This window comes from Nasonia vitripennis, assembly GCF_009193385.2.
Source record: "Nasonia vitripennis strain AsymCx chromosome 4 unlocalized genomic scaffold, Nvit_psr_1.1 chr4_random0006, whole genome shotgun sequence".
In the NCBI taxonomy this organism is placed as follows: Eukaryota; Metazoa; Arthropoda; class Insecta; order Hymenoptera; family Pteromalidae; genus Nasonia; species Nasonia vitripennis.
Window position 1 is genome coordinate 1236215 of NW_022279641.1, and position 26286 is coordinate 1262500.

General features: G+C 37.0%; 3 protein-coding genes across 6 annotated transcripts in view; 1 reads left to right on the forward strand and 2 right to left on the reverse strand.

Annotated features, from left to right (window-relative positions):
* Positions 1-257: 257 nt before the first annotated feature.
* On the reverse strand, positions 258-9178 carry LOC100114765 (G1/S-specific cyclin-E1). The gene is made up of 4 exons (XM_001599633.6): positions 6459-9178; positions 4591-5203; positions 4190-4516; positions 258-2664 (listed from the first exon to the last, which is right to left on the reverse strand). The coding sequence occupies exons 1-4, from the start codon at positions 6470-6472 to the stop codon at positions 2245-2247; spliced, it is 1374 nt and encodes a 457-aa protein (XP_001599683.1). The 5' UTR covers positions 6473-9178; the 3' UTR covers positions 258-2244.
* An 8759-nt stretch (positions 9179-17937) lies between these two features.
* Positions 17938-25929, reverse strand: LOC100114730 (acyl-CoA Delta(11) desaturase). 4 transcript variants are annotated; one of them, XM_008219136.3, is made up of 6 exons: positions 25855-25929; positions 19487-19702; positions 19211-19341; positions 18922-19127; positions 18660-18839; positions 17938-18583 (listed from the first exon to the last, which is right to left on the reverse strand). In XM_008219136.3, exons 2-6 carry the CDS (start codon positions 19695-19697, stop codon positions 18325-18327), a joined length of 987 nt encoding a protein of 328 aa, XP_008217358.1. In that variant the 5' UTR covers positions 19698-19702; positions 25855-25929; the 3' UTR covers positions 17938-18324. The 4 variants fall into 4 exon arrangements, with proteins under 4 accessions (XP_008217358.1, XP_031784180.1, XP_031784179.1 ...); XM_031928320.1 differs by lacking the exon at positions 25855-25929 and adding an exon at positions 22182-22302; XM_031928319.1 differs by lacking the exon at positions 25855-25929 and adding an exon at positions 22199-22247.
* The window catches only part of LOC100114690 (protein limb expression 1 homolog), a 13125-nt gene continuing 6898 nt past the window's right edge, over positions 20060-26286 (forward strand). Inside the window, exon 1 of the mRNA XM_031928324.1 lies at positions 20060-20584. The gene's annotated coding sequence lies outside the window, so the exon portion shown is untranslated. The remainder of the gene's footprint in view (positions 20585-26286) is intronic.

Here is a 26286-nt window from a genome sequence, read left to right on the forward strand (position 1 = left end):
TAACGGCCGCGTCCTGCCGTTTGACATCTTCGAATCGCGCCGGCCAATCGCTGGCGAGAATTCAAATTTTCGGGTTGGCAGCGCCGCCTCGCGGTTGATGTCAATACTAGCATCGTTTTAAATTTGAAATTTCTGAATATTATTGAAATTTGAATTGCGCGTGCCGCGTATCGTATCTTTAGCTGAAACTCCTTTCTTATTAAGCTATCAGGGAATTGGAAAATGGATTAGAAAAATTGAAGAAAATGCCAAGTGCATACAATTTTAATACCTTTATTGTACACTTTTCAAAACGTAAATTAATTTTTACAGTTTGTATGTTATAGAAGGAAAAAATATATATATTTTTGATAATCATTCTATAATTTGTTTATTCTATTTTTTTTATTGTCAATAGCTCCTCGTAGACTCTACATGAAAAGTCTAAGACCAACACGCACGACTCAACATATTTTTCATACATACTTACAATATAATAATAATATAACTCACATTCTCTTTCCTACGCTGGTTGTAATGGATTTTCGCACCTTTTATTATTTACATAAATCGACACGCGCGCACACTCGCTCTCGCAGTTTTCACAATATTAACGCGGCGTATTGCGTTAAAAAATTAAAGCGTATCATATAAAAGAAATAAAGAAAATACTATTCACAATGATGTCCTTCTTCCTTATCCATTAGGTAAAAACAATCTATGTAAGCGCACCGGTGGTGACAGGCACTTTGCTGCGTTATAAAAAAAAGAAAAAAGTATAATACATTTTTTATTATTTTTTTTAAATCTTTTCTATATGTATAGTTAGTGTATGTTTTCAGTCCTCCAGGACGGACGAAATCCATTAAAGACTCCAAGAGAAGACTTTATCGTTAGTTTCTCTTAAGGCACTCGCTAATTCCTCGTCGGAGTCTTGCTCGTCCAATCACAGAACTGTGCGATCGTGCGCCGCACAAAATTAATTTCTAAGCGTTTTTTTTTCACTTCACAGAAGCATATGCGATGACTTTTCTTCAAGTGTATTTAATATGTATACCGGACTACTAATCGAATCTTTTCAATATTTACAAGAAAAATCTGCCACTTCTCTTTAACCTGGCGTTAAAATATGCATTACATACGTTATTTACTTAGAAAATACGCTGCTCTATCGAGTGAAAGCTGTTTGTGTAAATATAGTCATAGTTTATGATATTCAGTTCTTTGAGATACTTAAATATGTTTAATTTCAGAGAATCCTATATTAAGAACTATAGACCGAGAACATAAGAAATTTTACATTCAACGCATCACAATATGCCTGAATCGCAAGCGCATTTACAATGGTGACATTAGAATTTTCGTTAAACTTGAACGGTTGTCGCTTATAGATTTCTTGATTTGTTTAACAGTATATTTACCAACCTTAACGTGCATTGAAATTTGTTCTTAATGACTCAGAAATCTTTATAAAATGGCTATAGGAAACCCAAATAACAAAAAATCAATCAACTTGTATTACTCTTTTTAGTAAATCGGAAAAAGCACTACGTTACTTAGCTTCGACATGAGTGATGATCCAAAAGTTCAATCGTTAGTCATAAAATTTAATGAAATATAGATCTCAAAAAGTTGGCATAACTTGCAAAATATTCGGATTTACTAAAATCGTAAAATTTTCAACTGTGATTTTAAGTTATTTGAAGTGCATTAAATGGATAGATCGTATTAAAAATATAAAAAAAATTGACTACAACTTTATATTATTTAATAATCAGTTCCATTTTGTACGTCGAAAGCTGAACCAAAAAACAAATAAGATCAGCGCGCTCTTTAGAATTAGCAAAAAACTACTACTATTCCAGGAAAAAATGGTCATATGTACAAAAAGTATGAGAGCAAATTTCATCTACAGTCATGCATAACTATGTACAGCCTTTCCCTCGGTATAAACACATCCGATCGAAGTATAAATCTAAGCGAAATTATTATTTAAAAAATTCGGAACCCTGCTGAACTTGAACCCGGACAAAAATTAGTCGCCGTTTTCTACAGCCTGTGCCAGACTTTGCTTAATAATTCATTTCATAAAAACGTTAAAAACCTGTATAAACATTTCCCGCAATAAAAATTCAGCAGTGTCAGCACATACTGACAAAAACAGCAGCTTATTTCCTTTTAAAGGTAATCAGTACAATCAGCAAGGCACCTGGAAGCAGAGAACTCAGACAGAGACTAACGAAACCAAAGACAAGAGTCTGACATTTATGTGTAGGGTTCGAGTTGGGGTGGCAGCCTTGGTGGCGTGGGCGAGTTCTTCTGGCTGCTTGAGGGTGGAGTGAGAATACCGCTCTGGTCAGGACTACTCGCCGATTCGAGGATAGCCTCGAAATCTAAGCAATCCGAGAGCAAGATCGCCTCATGTGACTGTCGCTGCTGCGCTTGTTCCAGCATTTCCAGGTCAATTACATGCGTCTGGATACGGTGCGATTCGTCAGCCACAATATTGGGGACGCTCGCGCGCAGACCAGAACCGGCGGAACTGTCGATGAGGGGTACCGCTGATCGCAGCATCTGTTGGGCGCGCTCCTCGGCGACTGTGAGCGCGAACGCGTTGAGCCACTTGGCGCAGGGCCCCAGTTGTTCCCACGTTAGCCGGGAGACACGTAGTGCACATTCCCTTCCCTGCAGAAGAAAAAAAAACGAAAAATAAAAATTTGAAATATTTTAATAATTATAAAAAAATATAGAAAGCCAACTGTTACGCTGGAAAAATGTATGTACTGCACGTGACTTAAACGCGTTTATCTCTGTTGTCCTAACTGACTACAAATTTTTTATACTTATTTTCATGCGCGATTTGTTATCAGGTGTTATGATTTTTTTACTGATATACTAATCCTTTTTAAAACATTATGATTTCATCAATTATTTAGTTCTTAATGCGTGTATTACAAAGAATAAGACTGTCAACATTGATAAAAGTTATGCATGTAATGATTTTCGGAAGTACATTAATTAAAAAAATATGTTTAATAAATGTTGAGACACAATTACTTTTATCAATTTCGTTTGTATTTAACAATTTTGAGCTTGAAATTTTATTTTAAACCATAATTTCAGGAAAAAATGAGTCGAATTTTATCATGTTTTTTTTTCTAGGATTTATTAAAGAGATAAGGAAGGATAATTTCCGAGTATTCTGCGAAATTTTAACAGTAATAACATCTTTCCTTGGTAAACCGTAAATTTTGCATAAACAATTAGTTACAAGAGTTAAAACTTCATAACAAGTTTGTAAAACGTGGAAGCAAATGCATGGGAAAGTGTACAGCTATGGCTGATATGTCAGTAGAATACCATAAGATATAGTCAGACGCTCCATATGTGTAGATCTGCACTACTTGACATATTGCTTAATTTACGAACGAATTTTTCGCACCTTTTTACAATTCAATATATTTTATCTCAATAAAAGACATTATGCGTGGACTCAAATTGCCAAAAAATGTGTTTCAATTGAAAAAGAGAATTTTTTCATGCCATTATATATGTCTAAAATTTGTACATTTTTTTTACGATTATCATTAATTTTAGTTTTTATAAATGAAAAATCGATAATTTTTTAAACGCGATTGCCTTGAAAATTCTTTAATCAAACTAAGAAGTATGAAATTTGAGTAAAAAATTTAAATTTTAATGATATTTTTAAGATGAACATTTTTGCATTTTTACAATTTATATTTTCGTTTGCAAACCAATAATCCGCACAAAATTGTTAGAGTAATCGATTACTTAAACTGCATTTTGAATCATCTAAGTAATAGTTGTATTGAATTTGGGAGATTCTAAAATTCAAGATGGCGGGTCTAATAAATGGCGGGTTTTTTATTCGTTGGCGCCATTTTATCTGGACAAATTTTTGACTGCATCTGAACCACGTTTAAAATGTGACATGGATAAGATATTTTTTTTAAATGATAAATAACCGATCCAAGCGATAAAATATTGGTAAAAAACAAAAATAACAATCATTAAAAAATTTTGTATTGTGATATTTAATTTTTTTTTTCAAGCTTTTATTTCAATTGTATAAATGAATTTGCGATTGAATGCACATACATATTGCCTATTTAAATAAAAAAAAGTATCTTACTTCTTTTTAATTCATAAACATTAATAACAAAATTATTAATTCATTAGTCCTTACCTGAGTGTGATAAACAGCAGCAGCTGCTAAATGACTATACGAAAACTTCAAACTTCCTTCATCAAGTGTTGCTAAATCTAAGAGCTGCGAAGCTTGTGAATACTGTAATCCACCATATTGGGGGTAGATGAAGGTATTTGGCTTGGACCAGTCACCCGATTCCACCTGCATATACACATTCAGCCAACCTGGTGCTGTAACAGGGGACAGATTCCATCCAAGACCTTTCAGAACAACCAATTCTTTTCCTAGAATTTCCTCCTCAGTGCATGCACCATCTGTGACATATGCAAACTCTGCAATCTTTGGTGGATAAATTTCTTCAACCTATAACAAAATTCATCAGTATATTGTAGTTATAAATGTATAAAAGTACATTAAAAAAGAAAATATCAAAGTACCTTGGCTGCAATAAATAAACATGTGATACCAATGAGTTGAAGCTGATTCTTCGGGACATTGTGATGAGTTGAGAGATACCTGTCAATGTAGTCCATAGCAAGATAATAAGTCTCTCTGTGTAGTTTGTAAACCTCACAAACTTCGATTAACCAGTCCAGAAGAATCGCCCTCATCCTGGGTTGTAACGTTGGATGCCTCTGGAACATTTGTGGATCCCTCTGCGTAACAGACTTTTGGTCTCCCAGGCACATAATTGACCATACTTGTGCTCCATCGGCCCAGGGAAAGGAGGGAAGGGGTGTGGTTTTGTTGGTGTCGCTGTGAGAAGCAGATGGTGTTAGGAAACAAGTGGATGCCCGGAGTTCTGACCATGTTGATGGTTCCTGTTGCTCCTTCAGAGGAGAGGTGGATGGTTGAGGTGTGTATGCCACGGGAGGACTTGTGACAGTGCAGGACTCTGCAAAAGTCTCTGTTGGGGAAAGGGCAGGAACTTTGTTGGGGGGATAAATGTTCTCAGAATCCTCTGAGATCTCAGCAGCTTTCCTCTTCCGCCTGAAACTCTGGGTGCCCTTGCCATTCTGCAAATGGATCTTGGATTGCTTTTCTTGCATGCTGTAACACAAAAAATATTCTCGATTGTACTCATTGCTGTATTAGTAGAGATTATTTTGGAATTACTAAACAAATTTGTGTTGATTAAAAGTACAATCTGTTATTAACTTTTGATCCAAGTTGTATATAATGTACATTACTTTCCAAATTGTTAAAAAAATAAATCTGTAAAAGAACCTTAAGCCACTTCTCAAAATCTTCAAGTATTTATTCATCAGTTGTTTTTAATTCTGACTAAGAAATTCCGAGAAGATAAGGCAAGTGGAATCACAGCGTGTTCATCTTGTAATTCTTGGAGTAGCAAGAAATTGAATAAATGTTGTCCACCCAAAATATCAATGTAAGTATTTGCATGAATGCAGACCTTCATCAAAACATGAGGTATACTCTCTAAGAAATTAAATTATCTTTATGATATTGTTGAATAATGATCATGTGGCATGAATGTATCATTGCAAAAAGTTCAATAGATGATCAATTTGAAAAATCGTGAAGAAATTTAACGGGAATGCAGAGGAACATCTTGGAGAATCCTTATAAGGTATTAGATAACATGTGCTTTATTTCCTCCCAAAGACTCGTACAATATTACAACAAAATTTATTGCTATTACACTAAAATAACAGGTATGCATCTCTCAATTCTTGATATTTTAAAAATAGTGAAAGCAACTCTTTCAATCAGCTTTGAAAAATCTTGGACCAATCTTACCAGCCACTCACGAGGAGTGGCGTCAAAGCATACCTCAAATTCGACTTGGAAATCACCACAAGAAAAAAAGCTTGGACCACACAATTCAGCACACAGAATACAGCACTCTATGCAATCGAAATCCCAAAATTCCAGATCCATCCATCGATTCTAAAAGAAGTATGACCATCGTAACCAGCAGTTGACCAGGCCAGCTCGACAGGCTCCAAGCTGGACCTGAAATTTTCCCCCTAAACCAGCACCGATTTTTCCGAAATTCAGCACACCGTTCCTCGAACTAACAATCTTTCAAACAAAAAAGAAACCCCGTGAAAAACTCTGCTCTATCCTGAAATATAAAAAAAAGAATCCGCCCGCCACGCAGCCACGCCACAACCTCACTTCCCGCCTCCGAGACAGGTTATTCCTCCACGAGGTTCCCGGGCCTCTCTCCAAAACTTCCGGGAACTCTCCCCTGGCCCGCTGGTCTCGAAAAATCCAGGAAAATCCGGGAAAAGGCCCGGAAAACCCAGCCCCGAAATCCCGCGCTCTCGCTCTATCTCACCTCGTCTGTGGCATCTTGAAGCTTCGCGCCTCGTCGTCTCCGTCGTTCTGTATTCCTCGACAGCGAATCTCCTCTGGAAGACGATCGTCGGATGGAGCCTAGAGTCCTGGAGTTTCGGCACAGCGGGGACACGTCCGATGCTGCTGCGGTAGAAACGAGGCCGAAAAGTGCGGGACCGCCACTGGTCGACGACTTCACAGTAGCGCCGTGGCCATAGTGCACTTCGGCGGCGGCAGATTCTCGCGCGCGCGCGCTCGCCCGCCTTTTTTTACACCGGGAAATATCCTCGTCCCGCTATTTTTCTCCCGAGCCACCCGATTACCCTTCAGACGGCAAGGCGAAACGGCAGGATTTTCCCAGGCCGAGTCGAGGGCCGAGAAATTGCAGGGGCTTTCAAGGGATATAGGTATCGTTATATGCAGCCAGGCGGCAAGAGAGCTGGCTGGCGCGCGAGTGTAGAGCGGCGCGCGGGAGAAGAGCGCGCGAAAAGCTACCCTCCTCGGCGGTGCGTCGTGTCAGCGGCGCGCCCTCTATATTTCCCGCATAACCTCAAACGCCGTGGCTTTTCCGCTTTTCCGAGCACGGTTCTGCTTTCCTCGAGACTCGAGGGAACTTTTCGCCGGGATTCGGCGAGGATCGGCGGCCGGAATAAAGGTTAAATCGAGGCGGACACTGCCGAGGTTGCACCGAGATTCTCGGGACACTTGTGCACTCGGATTTTCCTCTTTTTGACTGGTGCTCGTCGTTTTTTCCGGCTCGGCAGCCTCGGAACGATGCACCGGACACACTGAGTTGTCACTTTTCTCCCGATGCAGCAAGGGAGGATGCGACGAGAGCACACACTGTCGATGCACCCCAGCGCGTCTTCCACAGGATGATCGACTCCTGCCCAAGCGAAGCTACTCGTATGCACGGAGAGATGACACAGTGTAAGTACAGGTAGTTGTAGCACAGCACTCAGTAAACACACAAACAGCGAAGAGCTCGAGGAAGAAGAAGAACGAGCGACGTGTCGCGCGGTTTACGTTCGCGCGCGCACAGGCAACAGTTACGCTTCGTTCGCTTCTTTATGTCTGTATGTATATGTGTATACACTCGGCGCGAGCTACGCTGCGAGTGAGACTGAGAAGCAACTGGCGCGAGACTCGGCTATTGGGCGGCCGCACAGCTGGTGCTCAGCTGATCCCTCTCTCCCTCTCTCTCTCTCTCTCTCTCTCTCTCTCTCTCTCTCTCTCTCCTTCGTTCTCGTGTATAGCTATATGTACACACATGTCTGTTGCACCGCGGGGATGGCATCGGCGTGTATAGAATAGAGAGAGGGTAGAGAGACGCGGGAAACGTACGCGCGCGTAAATCGCGCGCGCCCTTGTCCCGCGAACGGAGAAAGACAGAGGATATACAGAGTACGTATGCAACGGCTCTGCGTACGTACCTACATGGGGGAATTTCGGGGCCGGGCGGCGCAACAGATTATTTTTCGAATTTTTTCGCGGCCATGAGCTGTTGCGCGCTGGCTTCGAGAGTTTCGTAATGCTTATGAGGAATGGAATTATGAGAAATCGTTTTGGAATTTCTTTAAAAAATGTTTGTCACTTGCCAAATGTTCTGGGATTAGGGATGGTTCTCAAGCGCTGTTCTTGCGCGTAATCGGGTACTAGCATACATGTATTATACATATATATGTTGTGAAACTTTTCAGAAGAAAAGTGGTGGACAAGTTCGACTATGCCGTACGAGATCACGCGTTAAAAAAAACTTTTCATCATCTTCACACTCTACTGGCTGTCCATTTTTACCAGACGGTAAAACTCGTCAAAACTCTTGTCAAAGGTAATTTTGTTGAAAAATGTCGAAAGCAAATGAAAAATTATAGTCGATTTAAAAACCCCAGCGAAAGCGGCGATTTAACAAATTCGTCCTTCTGATGGTCCCTTTAAATCCCAACGTAAATCCACGCAGCATCTTCCCCTCGCCTTGAAAACTCTCCCTCTTCTTGCGATACGTTCGAAAAGTCGCTACGCCGGGGGATCCACACAGGTACACACACATGCATACAGCCGATGCCACGTATATAATACGTTACGAGTCTGGCGGGAAAGGTGCACCGCGCGCGATGTTCGGGGGATTTCGAGAAAAGTCGAACTGCTGCGCGCGCAAAGTGTGTGCTTCTCTCTCTCTCTCTCTCTCTCTCTCTCTCTCTCTCTCTCTCTCTCTCTCTCTCTCTCTCTCTCTCTTTCTGGCTTCGCTAGTGGAGCGCGGCTTGCTTCCTTTGTGTATGGAGCCAAAGCCGATATGTATGGGTATGTGTGTGGAAAACTTTTGGAGGGAGATTTTTCGAGGTTTGTTTGGATTTTGCGGGATTCAGCGAGCAAGCGCGTGAAATTTGTTTTGACTGTGGTGGTCTGCGAAATTGTTGAAAATTTTTGTTAGAAATTATATTGCTGTTCGTATGAAAATCGAATGCGGATTTATGAGTTTTCTAGGGTGTTTTCATTGAAAAATTTGCGGTTTGTCTTGAACAAATTCAACGGTAAAGTCGACTTGAATCAACAAATTTGATCGAATAATAATTTTTGAAATAATTTAATCAAGAACAATCTAAAACGCATAAAATTCAGTATTTTTTACAAGATGATTATTAATTCCTGCCAAATTACAGCACTCTACATTTTTTATTTATTGTTCACAATTCATCGATAAAAATCTCCCAAAAACACAACGAAAACGACGTGGAATGATAGACGAAGGCTTGGACTAATGAAATTTGTAAAAACAAATTTGAAATTCTGTCCACCTGCTCTTTTTGTCCACTTGACAAAACTATACCTCCCACCATGGAGCTCGACCGCGCGCGGGAAAGCATTTCGCGCGCTCTACGTGGGAGGTAGATGTTCGCGCGTTTTATAAGAAATGGACAAGTTTCTCGCCGTGGTTACTACTGCTGTCGAGTGCAAAATTTGGGGACAAAATCGACGACTTTCTAGTATCAGGAGAGAGATAATAGCGCTGAATATGGATTCGAAATTTTGATTATTTATAAGATTATATTTTATCTCTGGTCGGTGTAACGTGGCATGAAAAGTTGTGAAGACATAGTAGAATGTTTTTTATTCGTTTTAAGCAGTTGATTCTTTAACAAATTTTCACGAAGGAAAAGCGTTTTGAATAATGTTATGATTTACACCAACTTTTTTACTTTGTTATAAAATAATTATGTGTTTGTAATTATCTGCATCCTCTGCGGTAGATAACCGTACGTATAGAAGTTATTTCAACTTTGCGTTTAATACATACATTTTTATTTATAAATGCTTGAAACCTATTATTATGCATTGTTTTACTTAATTTTTTTCTCACAAAAATAAATCATCAAAAAGTTACTAAAATTTTTCTTGAAGTTCACACACTCTTACTGCTAATATAAGCCGTACTAAAATGCTAACACGCACGATTGTTTGACCAATTATTGCGTATTTTTTCAATCAGCACACAATACAGATTAAACAATTATTCAACGTCAATTAGTCATCGCGTAATAAAATATCTCCCCAATCTAAAACAAGACATTCCCTTATTACATCTCTCTTTGTCTCGTTGGTCCCTTAGCATAACGAGAATCCATTTAGCGAAAAAAAGAGCGAGCGCACATGAAATTAAACAAGATTCTCTACTGCGATCTCGTTCTCGATCCGAGAAGAAGATACAGTTCGCGCGAGCGCAAAACTGGCAAGTCGAACGACGAGTTTCGTCCTGCTCCGAAAAATTCGTTGAGACTTTTTAAAGCCCTCTCGCGCCTATGTATACAGATATACACGCATACACTTAGTCATAGAATGTACGTACCTGTGCGCGTGCGAGAGCAGGTATTCACATTCTTGCGGCTGTATAGGTATATGTATATATCTATATACACGACTGCGCGAAGACGCTTTGAAACCTCGTCGCTGGTGATGCTTTATGTGTCGTGGCTTTCGGAGGGATAGATTTTGGCGTTTGTTGCTAAGGGGCGACTTTTTTTTAACATTTTAATTATTTGCACACTGTAATGGACTCGTTCCAAATATTAACAGAATAATAAAATCGCGCAGGTTGGGATGGGCAGGGCACGTAGCGAGAATGGGAGACGACCGTGCGGCAGCGCGTGAATGACTAAAAAAACCGCTGCCAATTCTTTGGCACGTATATGTATTGCTTCAATATCAAAATTGTTTTTACTTCACATACATAATTTCATAAAGTTTTTGTACTTTTTTGTTTGTTGGATAAAATTATTCTTAGTCGATTAAATATACATAGTCAATTACGATTCTCTTCGCTCTCAATATTTGTTTTTATTCTCGAGTTATCGTATCCCATAGAAAAGTACGACTTTTTCAGTTTTCGATGGTTTTCTCCGAATCTGCTCCATGAAATGACTTTTAAAGTTAAAGTGCAGGTGTATATAGTTCTAATAACCTGCATTAATCATGTTTTCTTAGAAAGGTTATTTAGTTTTCATTAGGTGATTTTATTCTCTTTCAGTACATATTAATTAAGCTGTTTACTTTTATCAACTTTTTCAATAACTTTATATTTAAAAATACCGGACCGTTTCCCCATTATGTTACAGTAAAAAAGAAAAAAAAATGAAATTTGCGGTGGATTAAGATTCATTGAGTAGAAGCTGAGATGCAGGTGTATACGAACGAACACATACATCCGTACGGACATTTTCGAAAAACACTATTTTTTGGGCTAAAAATGCATCAAAAAACACTTCCTACATGTTTTTACACAAACTTTAAAAATTACTATATTAAGGCTACCTTAGGTAGGAAGCAATTATTTAACAAACTCGAACCGGCATGCATTATGCAACATAATCTATAGTATAGTTCGAAAACCTTGCCTATCCCAAAGATCCCGCGCATAACACCCCATAATCCTTCTTATACAGCAATTAAGGCATTTCGGAGTCCTCCCCCTCGAGACTGAACCTCTACCACGCGAAAACAATTAAAATATCCAAAATCCCATCTGCAGTTCCCACAGCGATAACGGCGTTGGTACTTTTCCACAGCTTCGAAGTCGAACACAGGTATACGTCCCTAAATCAGGCTGACCGCCTCCGACGAGGGAGAAAACATAATACGGGCCTTGAAAATCTCGGAATTTCCTCTCGCGGCCGAGAGAAAATTTTCGAGGGCGCATCCCTGCCAGGCGAACGCCCTTTGTTATGCCTGTCGGCGTCTTTCTGGGCTTTCTCTTGCTTGCTCTGAGAATTGATCGTCTTGGGGTTTTAAAAATGGAGAGGAGACGACGTTTTCTCGGGGCAATTAGTTTTGGAGCGTTGCGAGATTTTTCGTGTTTTTGCGAGATTTTTAAATAAATAAGTTATCGTCGAAGATATTGGAAATTGGTCGAGTCTTCGATCGTAGAGGCGGAGGCGGAAATACTTGCCAGATGGGATGAACGTATGGGGACCATGTGCATCGGTCTTTCGGCAAGGTCAGTAGTTTGAATATTTGAGTGTTCCACTGCGTGTTACCTATTGGGTTTAAATGCCCACGTATTGGAAATATGTGTCTAGACTGCTGTTTCGACTCAAAATTCGTTTGTCTTATGCAAGTAAAGGTTACAAGCGCATGCTGCATATATCGGATGTACTGACATAATTATAATAATAGTGAAAGATAAACGAAAGGTTAACGACTTTCTGGTACAACAACATCGTCAAGAAATATGTTCGAGTAAATTAAGAGATTTATTGTATTACTATAATACAACCATAGCAAACTAAAATATTGTAGTGATTGAAAAATTTATGGTAAATTTGACAACATTTTTGTAAATATTATCGAGCATATAATATTTTGAATCAATTGAATGAAGTAATTCTAAACTTTTTATAGTTTATTCAAAAATGTTAAACTATATATATATATATATATATATATATATATATATATATATATATATATATATATATATATATATATATATATATATATATATATATAATGGCAATTATGAATAAATGTATTTTCTATTGCAAATCTCTAAAAACTGCACTGACTGTGAATGGTCGAAAAAGTATATTGTGTAGTACCAAGGGCGTAAAGTGGGCTTTTTTAAGGGGATGTCGTCCCAAAAAACACTGTTTTTCTATTACATAAAACTTTTTGAATAAATTTTGCAAATGAAAAATGGAGTCTGGAGCGCCGTAGTGTTAACTTTAATGAATCGTTCGTTCTAGCGAAAGAAAATTTCGATCGGACTTATTTTTTTGTTTTTCTAAAATCTTGGAAATACGAACAGATGTTTACGCGTACTTCGTTGTACTCATGCGATTGCAGCGCCAACCTTAAAATCTAATTTTACATAAAACTTGGTAAGTGTACATGGTTACGGAAGGGTTGAGCTTCGTAAAATTACTTTCAACACTTAAAATAAAAAATTTTCTTATTTCTCATACGATTTTGTTAAAAGTTAAGCCCAAAAGCTTTAATTTTAAAAAATTTTAACGATTTTTCCCTATTTTAAATAGCTTATAACTTTTGATAGCCAACATAAATGAAAGGTTTCGGCTTCAGCTGTCGCTTAAAATCGAACGGTTAGGCAATTAGTATAAACTATTACAAACGCTCTCTTTTCAAGAAAGAACGTTTTTATCAAATTTTTATACAAAGTAGTATCGTCGCTCCATACGAAGACTAGCACAGTTCAAATTTCTAAACGAAAACTAGCACAACTCACGATTTGCCCCGAAGAGTAGCACAGTTCAGAAATGCCGCCAAGAGTAACACAACTTACGTATTTCCCACGAAGACTAGTACAACTCGCGATGTATTTTACTTAAAATGTGAGTAATTTACGTTTTTATTGGATTAGTTAAGTTCATGAAAACCTTGGACAAAGACAGACAAACCTCAAAGTTTTTAAAAGTTTCGAAAATTTCTAAAAAAAGGGAACAATTTAAATAAATGTAAGTAAATTGTAAACATTTAAAAATGTTCATCAGGGACATTTTCGCAAAAATCGGGAAATTTTTATAGAAATTCGTTGTTTAAAGTTTGAGTTGTGCTAGTCTAGCGTGCGTCAAATGCGTTGTGCTACTTAGTGACAGGAAATTTGAACAGTGCTACTCTTCGTAGGGAGCGGCGGTATATTGTGCAACCATCAGGGGGGGAGAAAATTGTCTTTTACTAGCGAGGATGATGTAGCCGCCTAAGACTGACACGAGTGCTATCAAAACATCACCCGAAAACTTCAAAAATGTTTTATGTTGTTGTTTAATGTTTGAAATTTTTTTAAATTTACTTTTACCAAGCTTTCTTCAGAAAAGAAGTAAGTTTATTTTTTGAATTGAGAATAAAAAAACAAAGAAAAATATGACTGTATGAATCTAATTTAATTTATATTATTTTACTCATCATGACATACTTCATACTTGTTAAATAATGAACATGATAATTTTCTCTAAGAGAAAGCAAAATTTATTCTTAAATTAAAATATTCTTAAATTTTACTTTTGTGTGCGATAACGTATTAGTGCACTGAAATAATCATATGATTTTTGTTTATACTGATTTGTTTGTATTACTTATCTCAATTTACAAAAATAACCAATACAATACGCGATGATAATTTATTTTTACCACAGACTCCTACTTTATCAGACCTTCAGCCTATATGCTACAAAGTTCGAAATACGAAACTACCGGGACCGTGCGTTGATAGTGCTGCATTCAAACTTATCGACCAATGAAATTTAAGCACTATTTTTTAAAATCTATGTAACTTTTAATAATTAATGTGCTATGGCTAACTGTATGATGTTTGGAACTTAAGAATTTTATCTTATTTTATTTTTGTAATACGCACGAACGATTTTCGCGTTTTTCTTGCCTATATTAATGGGACTATAAAGTTACTCTTTTTTGACCGGAGGGCAAAACGCCCGCTAAAATTTGTTAAAGAAAATGGTCAGTATAGTTCACATCAAATATACGTAAATATACGTATGTGCATGTGCGTAAACGCGGAAATCAGTGCATGCGTTACAAAAAATATTCGTCTGCGGCTCGTAAACGCCACAATCGGCCTAAGCCCAACAAACACTGGCGGACTTTTAGACATCTGAATACTTATCTTTCTTGAGAGCTCTTTAAGAATTTCTACAAGACATCAAAAAGACGCCTTTTAGACAACTCACTGAAATTTGGAATAGCTTATTACCTATCTTTCGGAAGACTAATTTAAGATTTTCTAAAAGTCTTCAAATTGATAGCTTTTAGGTCATAGATAAGGGCCAACAAACTTTTTAGATATCTTATGAATTACCTTTTTTAAGAGTTCTTTTAGAATTTCTTAAAGTTGTCGACTTGACAGTAAAATAGTAAAATAGTAAAATAGTATTCATTAAAGATCACTTTCAGATATCTTTTTGACATTTCCTTTAAGACTTTTTTGTAGAATAAAATTTCAGAAATATCTTATATGAGAGCGCTTAAAGATTGCTTTAAAGTGATCATATTAGATATCTTTTAGATAAGTTGTGTATGACAAAATTTGAAATACATTCATAGTTTTCTAAAAGTTGACTAGTTGACGTCTTTTTTTTCGCCCCTTTCTAAGAGTCGTCAAAGTTGTTCTAAAAAATGATGACTTAAAGAGCGCCTAAGCAAGATGACTGTAAGAGACTCATAAAAAGCTGTCAAAAAGCTGTCTGCTAATATAGCTAAAATTTTTATACAAAATCTCTTCTGAAAGTGTACAAAAAGCGTGCAGAAAGATATCTCCGGGTGAAAAAAATGACTATTGTGGAGCTGCCGCCAGGTGGTGTCCGGTTTTTCTCACTCGCAAGCGGTAAGAATCTATGGTAGTTAGTATATAAGATGGTACAAGTTATAATTATCCTCACTTTAAAAAATAATGGCCTTTGTTGTGAAGCATTTAATACGTGATTCTGATTGGTTGCTGGTTGGTTGCGCCTAGGCAACGAGATTAGAACCGCGCTTTAAATTCATAACCCTCAAAACAGTCATAACTCATAACCCTGGTAGAAATGTCTGAGGTGTTTAAAATGAAATGTCGAAACTTTGATAACAGATAAAATATATGTAATATAACTAGCAAGAAATTTTAGTAAAAATTAATTACCAAGAGTGTGTAGTATTACAACATGTGTATTGAAAAGTGGCACCCTAACCCTATTTGAAGTAGTAATAAAGTGTGTGAATATTATTTAGTTTTATTTTGAAATGTCAGTGAGAAGTTCAATTAAAAGAATAAAGAGTTTGAAGATATACTGTGTCTCTGTGCCCAAAGTCGCCCTCGGTGAGGTTTGAAAGGTGCATTTAAAGAAAAGTTCAGTATCCGAGTCAGTAAGTTTAAGGCTATCATTATACAATGCTCTTTGAATTGTAAAAAGTCTACTAGACAACTAAAATATGACACTGCCACTTCCTATGTTACCTAGAAATATGTAACCTAGATGATTCTGATTTAACTGTTTTCGTTCATATTTTGTCATCTAGGCTCATGCGAATTTTTTAATTGAGCAGGTCAAATTTTACTTATAGCCAGTTACGCAGAAACTACTATCTCTAGCACATTGTATTTCTGGTTTCTAGCATATTTTTACATGGAGAAAGTGATAAATGTTTTGGCTTTTTTGTCAAGGTATTAGGTAATTAGAATTTTGACTTTTAATAGTTGTGAGAGATTTTGAGACCGATACCTGTTTTTCCATTTAAACTCATGCTATACGACTAAATAATTATCATGGGTGTTGTAGTCGAACATAAAAGTATTTTAGTTAACGTTGATTCAACTTTAAATATCTTTCCACAATCACAAAAGAAATCTATATGCAAAATATGAGCTTTCTAGACCTGTTAGTTTTCAAATAAGAAAAAATGCAAAAATGGAGAAATAGGTATCGGTCTCAAAATCTCTCACAACTGTTAAAAGTCAAAATTCTAATTAATGCCTTTGACAAAAAAGCTAAAATACTTATCACTTTCTTCATGTAAAAATACACTGGAAACCAGAAATACAATGTGCTAGAGATGGTAGTTTCTGTGTAACTGTCTACAAGCAAAATTTGATACGCTAAATTAAAAAATTCATATGGGCCTCGATGTGAAAATATGAATGAAAACAGTTAAATCATAATCATGTAGGTTACATGTTTTCTAGGTAGCATAGTAAGTATCTGTGTAAAATTTCAGTTGTATAGCTTTTTTATAATGCAAATAAATGGCATTGTAATGATAGACAAACCCACTGACTCTTATACTGAACTTTTCTTCAAATTCACTATTCAAACCAATTATGACGACATTGAGCATTATTAATATAATTATTAAAAAATAGTATTGAGGGATTTAGTAACATGTTACATGCTTATGAAATATTAGCAGACGTTATTGTGCCGCCCAACAATTATGGTAGATTTTCTACCAGTGTTATTAGACAGAGATAGTATCAAGAGCGCGCGAAGCGCGCCTTCATTCCTAGTATATTATAAAATAATACGTGGGCATGAATGTAGGCGTATGCGTTTAGCCGCGATGCATTTAGGATTCGGCATTGCGAATGCGCAAATAATTATAAAGTGTATGTAAATTAAATAAATAACCCAATAAACAAACAAGTATTCTAAAAGCGCCCTTAAAGATAACTTTCTCTAGGTAAACGGATGCTTTCAAGAAATTCTGAAAAGAATCGTTTAAGATGGCTTATAGGTTGCGGAGTGTCCAGTCGAAAGGTATCTTTATGGAGTCGCAAAGCTCTTAAAGTGATCTTTACGATGGCTTCAAGATTACATTTATAATTTCTGAAAGATATCTTTGCGAATGCATAAAGATAGCTTTCAGCTGGACACTCCGCAACCTATAAGCCATCTTAAATGTCTCCATGAGCTAGAAAATGAATAACAAGTTATTTGAAATTAGCATTTTAGGAGCTGTCAAAGCGCATAACCTTGCTACAACGGCAACCAGTTGATAGATACTTATTAAAATTGTATAGCTCTGATAACTCATTTTTAAATTATTTTTTGTAAATGTTTTAACTTACAGAGGCATCTCAGCTCGCTTCTACGTACAAAGCGCACATCAAACATCATTATATTTTTACCCCAAGGTCCGTTTTCTCAGTACATCGCAAAGGGACCTTTTTATATGTACAAAACTTGAGTATAGTGATATGCTTGAGGGAACTTAGTAACATTAAATTTATCTTTCTATATAATATTCGAAAAGCGCGTGGTTGCCGCGTAAAAAATCAATTTCATCTGCACGACGCATACGAAAAAAAGCGAAAATACGTCCGTGCGTTACAAAAATTATGGTGTGCACCGAGGGCTAAGAGGTGTTTTTGACCTCATCTTTGGCTCGCAAACGCAACTAAAAAAGCTCACTTTACGCCCTTGTTACACAATATACTATTATAGGCAGGTGTTGTAAAAAAATGAAGATCCCAATCGCGTAAGTATTATATAACAAACTTTATTGCGTCTTATATTAACTTAACAAACTAATACTTAATTATATCGGCATAAATTAACAAAATAGCGAACGTGTAGCAGCGTTGTTAATAAAGATATACGCATTCTAAATTAGTACGTAATAGTAAGCTTATATGGTATACATGCAGTATGATATTTCTTTTATATATATATATATATATATATATATATATATATATATATATATATATATATATATATATACTCAAGCTGTGTATATGATATTCACCTGAACGCAAACAGTTATAATTCAGTCAAGCTTATTGAAATATGCAACGTAAGGCACGCGTAAAAACCTTAAAATACCACTGATTATTATACCGAAAATAGTTCAAAACATCAACAATCATATTAAGACACGGCAGCTTTCATGAAAGTACCGTCGCCCTTGTTGTTCATTGTCTTCTGGACGAGATTGGGCGATGGTTTCTTGAGGTCGTAGGCCCAACCGATCATGCCGAACAATGCGATGAACCAGGCGACGACGTCGAACCTGGGACCACCGATCTCCGGAGTCCGGTAGTCGTAAGGGAAGGTATGATGATAGTTGTGCCAACCCTCGCCGAAGGACACATACGACGTCCACCTGTTCTCCACCGGTGCGATGTTCCTGATGGAGTTAATTATTGCGTTATAGAGACATGTTATAGTTTACAAGGAGTATACATTCATTTGTCTATACGCACTTGTCGTAAGGCTTGTAGCCCCACATGTGAGCGAAGCTGTTGATGGAGAACATGGCGTTGAGGGTGTAGGCGTATCTGATGGTCTGGGACAGGATGGCCACTTTCCAGGACTCGTTCCAGCCGTACACCGGTACCAGGACGGAGAACACTTGGACGGCTATGGCCAGGGGAACGTAATACCTATGGGGGAAAAATTACGTCACCAATCTTCGCTACTATGAACAATTTTGAGTGGTTTGATTCTATCCTGAGAAATACGTACTTGTCACAGAACCTGATGACAGGGTCGGCCTCCATGTCGCTCAGGTCGACCTCCTTCAATCTCTTGCGGGTCTCGGGAGTCTTCTGAATCATCAGCCAGCCGATGTGAGAGAAGAAGAAGCCTCGTTGGCTGTTGTGGGGATCGGCGTCTGTCTCCATATATCTATGGTGACACCTGTGGTACTGTACCCACTTTTTGAAGGACACCTACACGTAAAATAGCATTGGTTGTCAAATATAGCAATTTTTATTATTGATTGAATAGCAATTTCGAAAAAATCAAAGCGTACCTGAGCGGCTGTGAGGTAAAACCAAGCAAGGATCATCCTGAGAGGTACGTTGGCCTTGAACGACTTATGGCACCAGAGACGATGTACGCCTCCGTTGATTCCGATCATCGTGTACATGGCGACAAAGTATGCTATGCAGCGAGTTGAAAATTGATAATAATTATTGATGAAAAAAAAATTGATGAAATTATTTGTATTCTTATAATCAAAAGCTATATTTTTCGAAACACAAACAAAAGTCAATTCTCGCGCGATAGTCATCCGATTATTGCTTACCCCACAGTAAAGTCTTCCAACTTTGTAGATAAGGGAAGGTCAGCAGTCCGTAGACAGCAAGCGCGTGAACTGCTGCGAGGACGATTGTGGTCTGCCATCTTATTTTGCCACGAAAGTACGTTCCCGACTTTTGCTTTGTGTCCATCACTGCATCACTAGACTTCGGGCTCTCGTCCCTCACTGTCTCGGTCTCTACCGAATTAGGAGCCATGTTGTCTGGAACGAAAAAAATCATTGTCAATATATTGTTGCTTTGAAGATAAGTAGTATAAAAACGCAGTATATATTAGTTAAATTTTTAAAGCTAACCTATGCACAGCTTTTTTATATTGGCTTAAAAAATATCAAATCGGAGTCTCTACTGTGTTATTTTAGAATCATAAATATACAATAAGTCGAATGTGGATGAAAAATTGAAGCAGCGTCTGCGCGCGCTACTGTCGTGAGACTGCGAGCTCCGGGACGGCCGGCGCACAATGTGGAGACCAATGCACTTGTGCCCTGTTAAAGCCACGCACGTTATATGATTGCTTCAATAGGCCTTCAACCAATAAGAGCAGTCCAGCCGAGGAAGAAGCTTATAATTTGCGCATTCACGCACACCATGGGCCCATACGCCTCGGATGTGTATAGTATGTGCACGCAACGCTGAATAGCCGCAGGGTTAAGAGTTTAACAATAGTCGGCTTTACCGGACTATTTCTTCTTTTTATTATTGCAAAATTTATATGTGTGATCAATCGGTCTTAAGTTTTAACTTATATATTCTGATTACAGTTGGCGAACGCAATTATGGATGAGTAAAAATAAGATTGATTGTGTAGGGAAAAAATTATGAACTGACTATGAAAAATAAACTTTTTAACAATACAGTAATTATTAATGAGCAAAATTTGAATAACAGAATATAATTATACGAAGAATTACGATTAGAGTGAAAACGAATGACTTCTTTTGCGTATAGAGTGTATATACGAGACCGGGGCAAAGTGGCATATACCTATATGTTAACGTTGGAAGCATCCATGTATGGATAATTGCTATATTGGTTATAATCATCGAAATAGCTATAATCCTAAATATTTGGGTCTTTGTTAGGTAATTAATCAGTGAAAAAGTGTTGTAAGCGAATCAAAATAAATTATTAACAAAAGTTTTAAAGTCGATACTTATTGTAAAAAAAAAATTAAGTAATTTTGACAAGTCTGAGGAAATGCAAACTACCTATGGACATTTCTAACGTTGTGTTGCAATGAAATCGAAATATAAAATAATACTGCTTTAATCAATTATGTGATATAATACAAGCAATGAAAAATGGTCATGAAGGAATCTGAAAAAATGTCCTTGTATACCCTGGTAGAAATGTCAACGGTTCAATGGCTTAGCAATGGCTTATTTAACCAATAACGCCAATGAACCGCTTAGAAAATCGCTAAATAACCGCTTACTGTAATAGAAGCTTATGCACAGCTCCTTGCAGTTAATTTGCTTAAATTCAGTTTACTAGCCATACGTATACAATTGTCAGGTTAAAACTTTTGTTAATAAATATAAATTTACCTATATGGTTGATTATAATTGAAAAAAGGTTAGGAAATGCAAAGGACATGTAACAATTTGTAGATAATATATTTAAGTTGTATCTAGATAGGTTAAGAGGTTAGGATAATCACCAGCTAAATGAATCAATTTAATTTTATTAATATTTCAATTTTTTTACATATAATATAGTCCTATTCTACTATCTGAACAAGGTTTGTATGATACGCATGCACTGCACTTCATTTCACTTGACCGTACCAAGTCAACTGTTATTTCATAATGTCATGCTGTCTGATTCAATAAGATAAATAAAAATTGTTTGTATTAGCAAACTAAATAGTTCAAAATGCCTTGTTCAGCAAGGCTAAACTAAAAAAGAACCCATTCAAACATTCATTGTGGTTTTGAGTACATAAGATAAGAATTTCACATTTTTCTTGGCATCGGTGATTTTTGACCAAAATCTCAAATCAGTCAATTAAAGTAATAATACAATAAAGATTGCTTGAACTTATTAATCAGCTCTTGGCATTTTCAAAAAGAGTGCACATCAATAATCATTACTGTGTTATTACTTTAATTGACTGATTTTGTGAAATTCTTATCTTATGTACTCGAAACCACAATAAATATTTGAATGGGTTCTTTTTTAGTTTAGTCTTGTTGAACAAGGCATTTTGCACTATTTAGTTTGCTAATACAAACAATTTCTATTTATTTTATTTGATCAGACAGCATGACATTATGAAATAACAGTTCATGACTTGGTACGGTCAAGTGAAATGAAGTGCAGTGCATGCGTATCATACAAACCTTGTTCAGATAGTAGAATAGGACTATATTAAATGTAAAAAATTGAAATATTAATAAAATTAAATTGATTCATTTAGCTGGTGATTATCCTAACTTCGTAACCTCAAATTAGCCTCCGGCAGACATCTTGGAAAATTAGCGCGGTTCCTAAGCCACATTTTTTGTTAAATTTTAGCTTGGCAACCGTTAAAACAGTTAGCTAAGTCTAAAGGTCTTAGCAAATTCGAACCGTTAATTTTCTACCAGGGTATACTGATCAGAGGATAAACAGCGTACGTGCACACACACATGTGCGCGCAAAACACGCGACCTAACACAAATAAAAAAATTCAAATACCTAATACACCAACTTACAGCTCCACGGTGAAATTTCAACTGAACCTCCCATACAGCAACGTCGAAGCTTATATCAGTTTCTTCGCGCCACTCAGCGATCTCTAGACGATTTTTTCTCCACAAAATCGAGTTTTTTTAACAGCTGATATCGATAACGCTGTTGTGCGGCGGTTATAGTAAGGCGATACGCCGTACGCGTGACTGGTAGCTCGTGTAGTTTGATATATTTAAATGTAATTTAATATGCTGGAAAGCGATAGAGATGCGTTGCTATATATAACAGTGCGAACAGATAAGCGGCGATCTCCGCGGTTTGTAATTTTTTTTCACGATTTTTCGGTAGCATATCCCGTCGAAATGATACGGGGAATTCATCTCTTGCAAAGTCCTTTGTTTCACTAATTACTATTACTCGTTGTTCTCTGACGCGTGTACAAGATGTATCGCACACTCTCTACCCTCGATGTTAACAAGGTCATCAAGTACGCTGTTAAAAGCAAAGCAGCGTGGTTATTGCTATATATACACTCTTACTGAAAAAAAAACTAAGCCATTTTAACTGAAATCGCAACAGTAATCCGTTATTGTACGAAGATTCGCCAAAATTACCGTAGAGTTCAGTAGTTTTAAAGAATCAGTTCGGTCGTTTTTGCTGGTGTCCCGCGTAAGCGACCAATTTTACGAGTCGCGACTCGCCAAAACTACCAGTAGCACATCGTTGTTCTTACTGAACAGTCGTTACGGTGGCAGAACGGTTAAAACTACCGGACTTTACAGCAGAAATGACTGTCTTTTTTTCAGTGCAATACAGAAGCATTTATTATCGTTATAAGCAGCCGATTAGGGGTTTGCGAGTACCCGAAAAACTCGAGTCGGGTCGAGTCGAGTTTTTTTTTCGAGTTCGAGTACTCGAAAAAATTAAGTACCCGAACTTATCGAGCTACTCGAAATTATCGGGCCTTGAATAATTGGATATTTGGATATTATATTATTAAATATATTAAAATTATAACTTTTTAATGTATTATGACGCATATAATTCAATAAATGTGAATTTTGAGTAGCTTACAAAAATTTTTTATTACTCGGCAATTTGGTCCAAATTTAAACTTTGTTGTTAAAAGACATAAGTGAATAAAAAAAAATACTGGCTGATCCTGCATGTGAAATGGATAAAAAAAGGTATCCATGTTTTTTTTTTCTGTAAACCTAATAGTTTTTGAATTAAAAATATAAATAAACTTGATTTTTTCAATATTAAGTTATTTTTTATTTTAAAACTATTAGGTTTACAATAAAATTATAGATACCATTTTTTATCCTTTTAACGTGCAGAATGAGCCAGTATTTTTTGGGCGCCAGGTCCGTTTTGAACCCAGTTAATGTATGTATATCGCACTGGCATGCTCTTGTCTGTGAGCCTGCGTTTGTTAAGTCACATAGACATGGTGCATACGTAATATTGTCGCTCCGTACGAAGCCTAGCACAGTTCCAATTTCCAAATGAAAACTAGCACAACTCACGATTTGCCGCGAAGAGTAGCACAGTTCAGAAGTGCGGTCAAGAGTAGCACAACTAGCGACTTTACATTACTTAAAATGTGAGTATTTTATGTTTTTATTTGGTTATTTTCTTGGTTAAGCTCATGAAAACCTTGGACAAAGACAGAAAAACCTCAAAGTTTAAAAAGGTTTCGGAAATTTAAGGTTTCTAAAAAAAGGGAATAATTTAAAAAAATTATTGTAATTGTGAAAACAATTTTAAATTTGGTAAAAAGTAGTAAATTGTGAATATTTAAAAATGTTCATCAGGGACAGTTTCGCAAAAATCGGTAAATTTTTATAGAAATTTGTTGTTTAAGTTGTGAGAAAGTTTGAGTTGTGCTAGTCTTCGCGGGAAATTTTGAGTTGTGTTAGTCTAGCGTGCGTGAAATGAGTTGTGCTACTTATGACGGGAAATTTGAACAGTGTTACTCTTCGTAGGGAGCGACGATATAAACACACATAAAATTGTTGCGTTACATTGTATATAATACATTGAACACGGCTCGCCGGTTATATTGCCGGCCCTAAAAACAGCGTATTTTAAAGCGTGAACGAAAATGTCAAACAAGTCCCCCGTATAGTAACCTACACTGTAAAATAGTATATTCTGTACCAAGGGCGTAAAGTGCGCTTTTTGTGGCCGAGTGTGGAGTTTGCAGTACATGTCAAGGCGAGTTAGCCGGAGCCGCAGACGAGTACTGCAACTACACGAGGCCAAAAAGCCCGCTTAGCCCTTGGTACACACCATATTTTTTGTAACGCATGTACTGATTTTTAGTAACGGGCGCAATAGTACATTACGGTACGTGTGACTTAAATGGTTCTTTTTTACACGGCGCAGTTAGCACCCGAGCGTAGAGAGGGCGCTAAGCGCCGTGTAAAACTGAACCATTTAAGTCAAGAGTATCGTATAAAATTTTATAGCACAGACTGCTAAAATCCGCAAGCCTCGCCTATTCGTGACTAAAGTAGTCCTTATTCGCACCGTGAGGTTAGCGCACGAGCGTGGCGAGTGTGATAAACATGGTGCAAAAAAGTACTACTTTAGTCACAGATAGGCGTGACTTAACAGCGTATTTTAGCCACACTGTGCTATAAAAGTACTTATACACCCTTATATTAATATTTTTTTAAATCACTAAAATGTAGTAAAATTACACGAGGTTCCAACCCCACGTATAGCAATTTTACTACTCTCAACTACGTAAAATTACAAAAATCTAGCAATTTTACTATTCTTGTAGTAAAATTGTTCCGCCTAGTGTAGGTCGGATTAGTTTACTACTCTTAGCGTAGTAATTTTACAGGGGTCAGATTCTCGCGTTCAGTGTGAAAATACTACCGCCGTTGTAAAATTACAGCGAGCAAAATAGTAAAATTACTATATGCCGTTGTGAATTTACTTGTACTGTTGTAAATTTACTGTGCTGGGCGTAGGACGGATTGGTTTACTACTGGGTTAGTAATATGACGATAAAATTTTTTACAGTGTAACCCTGAAAATAGGCCATCCCGCGGACGTGCATAAATGTAGCGCGCTTTTTAAACTGGGATTCACAACTATAGTTACGAGAACAATAAGAGCAGTGTGTTTTTTGCGACTTCTATAGGGATTGGCCACGACCAGCTTAACCTATAAGCTTATTGCTTAGTTTATATACGAACGAAAAGCAATTCGCTTGTATAAGCTTTATGAGCTCTCACTTTCATTGCTTCTTGCTTTATGGGGTTGTCTTAAAGCCATACGTAAATATAATTATAAAATTTCGAGTGGTATGGTAAATATATGGTTAAAAAATAATCTCGAGTAGTGCGAAAAACTCGAGTAACTCAAAAGATTCGAGTAACCCGAAAAATTCGAGTAGTTCGAAATATTTGAGTAACTTGACTCGACCCGGTACTCGACTCGAGCTCGTCGAGTCGAGTTTTTCGATCGAGTAACTCGAGTTTTCGAGTACTCGCACACCCCTACAGCCGATGCTTTAAGGACAATAATTTGCAAAAAACTCTAACCAGTACAATCAAAGCTTTTGATTTAGTTTCTATATATGAGCAGTGCAATTTCGTGCAGGAAATGCCTCTCGGTATGAATTATAGCCTGCGCACTGATTAACGCGCATTGCACATACCTGTCAACTGGTCAGAGCAGCTTCCTCTTGCTTGTATATCCTCCTCGAACTCGTTCAAAAATCCTCTATACCCGAGCAATATATTTTAATTCATATCTTCCACATACAAATCCGTGTGAAAGCTCGCCGGCGAGTTGTGCATATATAAATTTTTCAGCTATTTAAATATATATATATATATATATATATATATATATATATATATATATACACACATATATATTATACCGATAATATCTCAGCGATACAAGTCAATTTCATGTCAGCTCTATTCACGAAGAGAGATCATCAATGTTTTTAATATAGAGGCCGATTACTTTTTCGTCGAAGACTCATTCGGTGCAGATTTTCCACATTACGTAAAGTGTACTCATAGGTCGATGTCTCGTGGCGCGTATCGTTCGCGTGGATCAGCACGACCGACTGTCAATG

Coding starts and splice junctions, on each gene's coding strand:
- LOC100114765 (XM_001599633.6), bottom strand. Junction 4,517..4,590: donor GTTTATTTATTGCAGCCAAG/GTACTTTGATAT, acceptor ATTTTGTTATAG/GTTGAAGAAATTTATCCACC. Junction 2,665..4,189: donor CTGCTGTTTATCACACTCAG/GTAAGGACTAAT, acceptor TTTCTTCTGCAG/GGAAGGGAATGTGCACTACG.
- LOC100114730 (XM_031928319.1), bottom strand. CDS start 22,232: ATGGGAGGTTCAGTTGAAATTTCACCGTGGAGCT. Junction 19,703..22,198: donor TGAAATTTCACCGTGGAGCT/GTAAGTTGGTGT, acceptor TTTTCGTTCCAG/ACAACATGGCTCCTAATTCG. Junction 19,128..19,210: donor TTTACCTCACAGCCGCTCAG/GTACGCTTTGAT, acceptor TTTTACGTGTAG/GTGTCCTTCAAAAAGTGGGT.